Source organism: Aplysia californica, unplaced genomic scaffold, assembly GCF_000002075.1.
Source record: "Aplysia californica isolate F4 #8 unplaced genomic scaffold, AplCal3.0 scaffold00438, whole genome shotgun sequence".
NCBI lineage: Eukaryota > Metazoa > Mollusca > Gastropoda > Aplysiida > Aplysiidae > Aplysia > Aplysia californica.
In genome coordinates this window covers 549,373-556,577 of record NW_004797708.1, presented here as the reverse complement: position 1 = coordinate 556,577, position 7,205 = coordinate 549,373, and the positions used below count along the sequence as shown (strand labels likewise).

Sequence of the window (7,205 nt, the reverse complement as noted above, 5' to 3'; positions counted from 1 at the left end):
CTCCCCCCTTTTTTCCAGGCGTAAGATATTATTTGAACGTCCCCTTTAGCCTTTAGAGATTGTCTGGATGAATCGACCCATGTCTAGATTAGCCTCCTAGCCTAAGATTTAGTCTTTCGCAAATTTTTATACTAGATCTACCTGGTGCTATGGAACCAAGCAATCTAAGTAATCAGACGACCGTGTTTACAATTACTCTAGATCTAGATCTAGCTAGACTAGAAGATGATTCAGTCCAAACAAGACTATTGGGTCGGTTTGCTCGTCAGATTATGATGCAAAGCAGCCATCGTGGCACAAGTCGATCGCACCCGACTCGTTGTTTCAAAACAAACACGTTGTTTTCAGGCGACGAGACGGGCGATCATCCCGACCCGACCCGGTTCGGGTCACTGGGTAGTGGGTGGCGACGGCGGGCACCCCGTAGAGCAAAAAGGAGCGAATTGTCCCCCTTGGCGTCGTCATTTTTAGTTGTGGAAGAAAATTTCGGTGTTTTTAATGACAATTTATTAGTATTTTCCCAAATTTAGCGGGAAATTGGCTAAAATTCGCGAATTCACGAAAATGGTAAAAGTTGCGCAAAAGTTGCTCTGACGGCAAAAGTTGCGCGCGCGAATTCCTCTGAGGACAGGATACAGGTGGGCCTAGCGATAGCATCGGCCGCCTCGCGGGTCACGTCGCGATTGTCGGATTTCAGACGATTGTCGGCAAACATGCAGGTCTATCAGGCATTAAAACAAATTTTTGTCAAAAGAAAAGAGTCCTTGACATACTGTAAGTAATGAGACACACACATGCATGTAATTGTAAAATTGTGAAACAGCACAGAGGATTAAAGCCCCTTTCAACATTGTAAGGTTATTTCAGAGGTAGGACCTCTGTAATAAAAGTAAATCTCTGATATGACAAAGCCAAATAGGTGGAGAGTCTTAAAAACACATCAAAATGGACAGACATGTGATTAAACAGAGTAAAGAGATAAAAGATCCAAAGTAAAACAACTGACAATACTTGAAAAAGAACATATTATATATTCTTATGCTAATTCTTTACCTTGATCTTCATCAGACAAAAGCGGCCGTGTACTAGAAGCAGAGTCACTCAAACTACCACGAGTGGAATTTCCATCATCTTCCTCCTCCTCCTCTTCATCAATAACCGATTCCTCTCCCATGTACGCTGAGAAGTCCAGATTTTTCTCTCGATTCCATGTGAACTGAGCGGCTGCACAAAAGAAGTCACAAAATTGGTATAATTTACCCTTCTAACATAATGAGGATGTGCACTCTATTTTATTCGACAATGCTGGAAGACACACTTGCTTTGGGGCACTTACTTAAAAAAACAAAAACAAACTTTGTTATTGACACAGCTTTTTCAATTCTTAGCTTTGGTAAGTTTACAGAGTTTTACAAAGTGCTCACATATGGTCAGTTTTCACATTGGAACACAACACAACTTAGTTTTTTACATTGAGAACAGTTGCAGCTACAAACTTCATGGCAAAATTTCAGTTTTATAAATAGTTTACATTTATAAAATATAAATAGTAAAATTCTAAATTCTCCATTCCATTTTCTTTTTCTGAAACTTTAAAAGGTGAAAAAGGAACAGGCCATACTATGAAAGTACCCTGTTCCTAATATGTATTTGAAATATGCGGCGACATTGCCTTTTGTCTACTGCTGATTAGACACATGTGTCTGCTATGTCCTTTAAAAGACAAGCACAGGGTCATTATACAAGAGACCACACCACGAACATATAGACTGTTTATCAATGATAGACCCACAGGACCTATAGATCTAAGCTGGGCAAGAACTGAGAAACTCCTTAAACACATTTTAAGTTCTGAAATGTCCCCTAAAGGGCACAAACAAAACAATACTAGCCCTGCACTGTTACAATTCAGCATCAAACCATAATAAAGTGAAACGCTGCAACTTGAAAACAAAAGTTGATGCAGGTTTCTGAATTTCTCAAAAGTTTAGGCAATAAATTTATTGGTCCAAAAAGATAAATTTAAATACACTGGAAGAACAGAAGAAAAAAAAAGACTTCCAAACCCTGATCAGAACACAGTATGTTGGTCACTTGTACAACATAGTCATCCCCTGGCCATGAAATATATTATATTATGTATACATAGTAGTGAAATAGATGAATATATAGGCTTGTAAAAAAAAGGACATCCTGACCTCAAGCACATTATGATGCACAATATGATGCCAAAAAAATAGACTGACCTGTAGAAGGGGATATACAGTAATTGTCCTCAACAGATCTTGAGTACTCTTCATCTTCGTCATAATACTCTGAAAGAAAAAATTCAGGAAAATAATTCTCATACCCTATTTGGTAATAGTTACGCTTTGAAGCTGAAGATAGTAGCGCACAAACAAATGTCACGATCATTTTAAAAATGAAGATTCCAAACAAGGGAAAAATGTTCCCATGTTCCAAAAGTATTGTTCCCCACTTAATGTTTATAGGAATTTGTTTTTAATAAAGGTTCATGACAGACACTTTGTTGACTGCTTCTTTTTTTTTCAGTCCATCCCCTCTTCACTTCCATAAAAGTATTAAGTCCTAAGATATTTGACCAACCCCACCCACCCACCCACATATACTTTCATGAAAGGGCAGTCTTAAAATTTATTAACATCACCCATATTACTTGATTCAACAATCCATGCAAACTGCTAGCTACTGCAATCTGCAAAGAGCCTAATCAGGTGTTACGATAGCATGATACAGTTTGTAGCCCTTGAAAAGGTTGTATGTATAATATACATATAGATAGATTTTTATATAAAAAAGTGAATCCATAATCTAGGGTTCTTTTTACTGAATTGGAAAGCAAAGAATGGTGTTCTCATTATTTTCTGAACTGAGGCATTTTGAGAAAAATTATCAGGATGTGTAAGTGGCCCTTCTAATAATAATAATTGCATCCAAGCGCAGCAGGCGTGAGGCCTAGCAAGGGATTTCCGGGGGCATGCTCCTTATAAAATTTTGAAAAAATTAAGGCTTCTAAACAGCCATCTGGAGGCATTTTCAGCTTTGAAAAGTAAAATATCAGACCAAAAAGAATATCTATATTGTCTTTTGAAAACAGATAGTAAATCAACTGGGTATCACTTAGGCCTACCCAAATATTGAGATCCACGGGCTTCAGGATTGTGAGGCATCCGGCGGCAGGAAATGCGTCGCCTTTATCCTACTCTGCATTTCCGTACTTATATTGCCAAAATAGTAAATTTTACTAGATTAGAAAAAGTTTGTCGACCAGAGACGTTTGGTCGGAAAAAATTTGAGTCTAAATCAAAATTGCAACCGGAACATTTACATGTCTGAAATTATGCCCCTCTGCAAATTTAAAAAATAGTTTGTTCACTTTCTGCCCAAGTTAAAAAATCTAACTCACGTATTAATTATCTATGCAAATAAAACTTTGCATGGCACTCTACAGGCCAGCAACTAAATAAAAGTGTTGTTTTTTTTTAAATCATCCAGTAAAAAAAAAGAGCCTCTATTTGGGCCTTATATTAAAAACCGCTCTTTGGGTGCATATACACGATCACCAAAATAAATGATTTACAGTAATCTTTTTGGGACACTGATACCACCCTGCCCATTTATTTCGGGGTGTAAAAACTTGTAGATTTCATTCCATGACAGCCATATGTCTGCATTTGAGTATCGAAAGCACTCACTTGTCTGTTGGACCTTGCTTTTTAAGCTTACATTTAAATCACGTGCTGTTGTTGAAAACAGGTTACATTTCTAATGAATAAGGTGTCTGCTGTAAATCCCCTATTTACCTCTATATTATCATTTTTACCTGCTTTTGGCTAACTGACATCAGTGAAAACGTGCCCGAACCTTAGGTTACTTGTAGTACTAGGCCTACGTCTAATTGAAAACACGCCAAGTTGGTAACGTAGCTCTAGACTAGATGCTCGTCCAATGAAATTAGTTGAGAACAAATTGACCCATTAGACACACATTATCATGTATTGCTAAAGATAGATCTAATCTAGATCTAGAGTAATCGTACCGGTTTGGGCAGCACGTTTTTTTATTGCTGTCGGGCACTGGAGTACAAAAAGATCGTTTAAATCTTTGTTTTCAAATCTAGCCCCAAAAGAGTGGCACACAAACTTATGGCAACCTCCCTTACTTTCGTTGAAACAACAGTTACGGCGATATTTTGCTAAAAATAGTCCTTCAGACAGCTTTTTCTTCATCAACTGAGCAAAACAGTGTGAAGCTCTTTCCCCGGAAGAGTTAACATTGGTTGTGGATGAAGGCGCCTGTGACCTAGATTCTACGTTTTGGTAGACTCTGAAGGCTGGAGAGTTATTTGCATATGAGGCCCTGTCAAGGATGAAAGAGAATTTGCCGTTTAGTCTCGCCGTTTTTGCCCAAAGGGGGGGTGCCCGGATTGTAACATAAAATCCGTAGTTTCTCATCCTTCGGGCACATAAGATAATATAGAGCCAATGGTTATATAACAAAGAATAAAGAACTTGTGCATAATTTAAATAATAGAGTCAGATACAGCATATTAACTCAGTCAGACACCAGTGTAATAGAGTCAGATACCAGTGTGTAATACAGTCGGATATCAGTGTAGCAGAGTCAGATACCAGCCAGTGTAGTTGAGTGAGCCAGATGCCAGTGTAGTAGTAGAGTCAGAGTCAGATACCACGTAGTAGAGTGGGTCAGATACATACTCATTAAAATAGCTATAAATGGTGAATACCACTTTAGACAAACTATCATTGTGTCCAAGTGTTGATAACAAACATTAAAAATCATGTTATTAAGCTTGCAAAGAAACAAATGTGATAATAATTAAAAATGACCGAATGTCAAAATACTGCCCGAATCCATGAGAAAACCAAAAAAATGCGACCGAACTCGTAAATAAATCGGGCGTCACTTTTGCACCCAGTAAGGGCCTCAAACATGAGAACAAGCTGAAACAGGTCATTCCTGGGGTCATCCAATCACATGACTTCCTGTAGCTGGTTTCGGTTTGTCTCTAGGCTCTAGGGCAAGGCAGATAGGAGATATAAAGCTTTAAAGTCGACGTGCCTGTTTTCGTCCTTATTTTGACCGAACCGGTAATATTACTCTAGATCTAAATATAGATCTAGACTAGATATAGATAGTGTTGTTTTGAGACTTGACACCACTTCACTCGGTGGCAATTGACAAAAGGTCTATTTTTGTCAATTGCCACCGTGTCACTCGGTGGCAATTGACGCTAGATTCGGTAAGATTGTACTTTACCGGACCACCGGTCGGAACTACTTTCGCTATGGCGCCCCTGGTGCCTAGTGGCACTACTAGTGGCCCGCTATTCTTCGTTTATTCTTCGTAGCTCCCCTACTCACTCTCCTACTGAGTTTTCTACGTCCTCACTCTTCAACTGCCAGCAATCGACTGACGTCTCTTACCGGGTTTTTCAGTCATCACGACCGTGCCACCGTGCCCTTTGACCCATGACCCTGACATCTTGAGGCTAATTGGTCAATCTAATCACGTGGTCCACTATTCTTATTTGCTCGCAACTCTGCTGGCCTGGCCTAGGCCTACTCCTGGTCCGGCAAAGTACAATGGAGGGCTAAAGATGCACACGAGAGCTCATTTGCATAATTGCAACCCCCTCGGCCCTGCTCGCGACTTGGCGAGTATCTACCCCGATTGTCCGCTCATACTCATGTTATTGTTTATAATATGTGTGTGTCAGTGTCTTTAAATTATTGTTGCCAGGGGGGCTAGCCCCCCTGAAACCCCCCCTCCCCCCACTGTTGTTACATTGATATGTAAACACGACTGTCCGCTCATGTTATTGTTTCACATTTTTGTGTGTTTTCTTTATTATAGTTTCCAGGGGGGCAAGCCCCCCTGAACCCCCCTCCCCCTCCCCACTGTTGGTATGATACACAGTGGTTCCCCAAAGTTAAATCCCCTGCCCACTCTCAACCACCAACTCTCGCTCACCTCGCCTCGCCAGTTGCCGCTGGCTTGCGCTGTGCGTGAGCGAAGTCGCCCGCGGAACTACCTTTTGTCCGCACGCAGAGTACTATGACTATGACATGAGAGCGTAGTTAGGCTAGGTGTGCGTAGTAATCACGGACCGAGACGGGTGGTCCGGTAAAGTACAATCCAGCCGAAGCCCTAGATTCTACCCCTAAAAATAGTTTGCGTCTTTCTACGTTTAATCACATGTCTGGGGTGGAGAAGGAAGGCGGGCAAACTTGTCAACAAACTCAAACACACGACGAAATCAATTCCTACTAAAAAATATGGTATCTTTTGTTGCAGATAGGAACTCACCATCTTCGTAATTCATAGAACGCACTATTCTATGCCGAGACATCCTGGAGCCCTATTACTGTTACATCAGTTTATACGCAAAAGATAATATCACATGTTTTCGTCCCGCGTCAAATACGACAAGAGAATGCTTTGTTGACGCAGCATTCCACCAAGACCAAGATGAGGAAACATTGAACCGGAAGTATCCTAAAGAAAATGGCCGAACGAATGTAAAAGTAGGCTAGAAAGCGTGTTCCGTGCATTGACGAATTAAAAGAAGCTAGCGCTGCTTATGACTTCCGCTTTCGTTTTCAACAGCGAAACCCGAAACGGAGAAGTGTGTAGTGCACAGAATTCTACACTAAGTATAGAATTCTGTGGTGTAGTGTAATCAAGGAGATTAAAAGTAGTTCTAAACTCCTTGAGTGTAATGCGTTTAAGTTCGATCGAGTACGAGTAGGCTAGGCTAAAACGCGTTTATTCTTTGTCTTTTTGTTGTTGTTGTTGTTGTTGTTTTAATCCACTAAATCTCATCTGTAAGTTAGATTTATTTGTACTCACAAAATATTTTGTCGAAAGTTGTAGGCCTATTCTGAATGTTGATAAAAATTATAATAATTATGCACATCTGTATAGTGTATAGGTGTATAGGCTAGTGGAAATCGGATTCAAATTCAATTAAAGGAGATGGATTCCACCGGAGGGAGTTTGTTGTTTTTATGGGTCTCCTTTTTTTTATTCATTAAATCTTTTTTTTTTTTTTACCCGGTTTCAACGAACACTTGAATGAGCAAGCTCAGATTCAGCGAGGTCACTTGCAAAGAAACAGAGAGAGTGAGAGGGGGAGTGTGTGTGTGTGTGTGTGTGTGTGT

General features: G+C 40.1%; 2 protein-coding genes across 6 annotated transcripts in view; one reads left to right on the top strand and one right to left on the bottom strand.

Annotated features, from left to right (window-relative positions):
* LOC101856979 (HBS1-like protein) overlaps nucleotides 1-6,540 on the bottom strand; it is a 28,651-nt gene extending 22,111 nt beyond the window's left edge. For both annotated transcript variants that reach the window (XM_005104843.3, XM_005104845.3), the window contains exons 1-3: nucleotides 6,352-6,540; nucleotides 2,247-2,315; nucleotides 1,054-1,224 (exon numbers count right to left, since the gene is read on the bottom strand). In XM_005104843.3, coding sequence (XP_005104900.1) covers nucleotides 1,054-1,224; nucleotides 2,247-2,315; nucleotides 6,352-6,394 — 283 coding nt within the window. In that variant the 5' untranslated portion in view covers nucleotides 6,395-6,540. The remainder of the gene's footprint in view (nucleotides 1-1,053; nucleotides 1,225-2,246; nucleotides 2,316-6,351) is intronic.
* A 71-nt stretch (nucleotides 6,541-6,611) lies between these two features.
* The window catches only part of LOC101855966 (inosine triphosphate pyrophosphatase), a 6,501-nt gene continuing 5,907 nt past the window's right edge, over nucleotides 6,612-7,205 (top strand). For 2 of the 4 annotated variants that reach the window (XM_035971452.1, XM_005104837.3), the window contains exon 1: nucleotides 6,641-6,670. The gene's annotated coding sequence lies outside the window, so the exon portion shown is untranslated. The other 2 variants (XM_005104839.3, XM_005104841.3) reach the window with 2 other exon arrangements.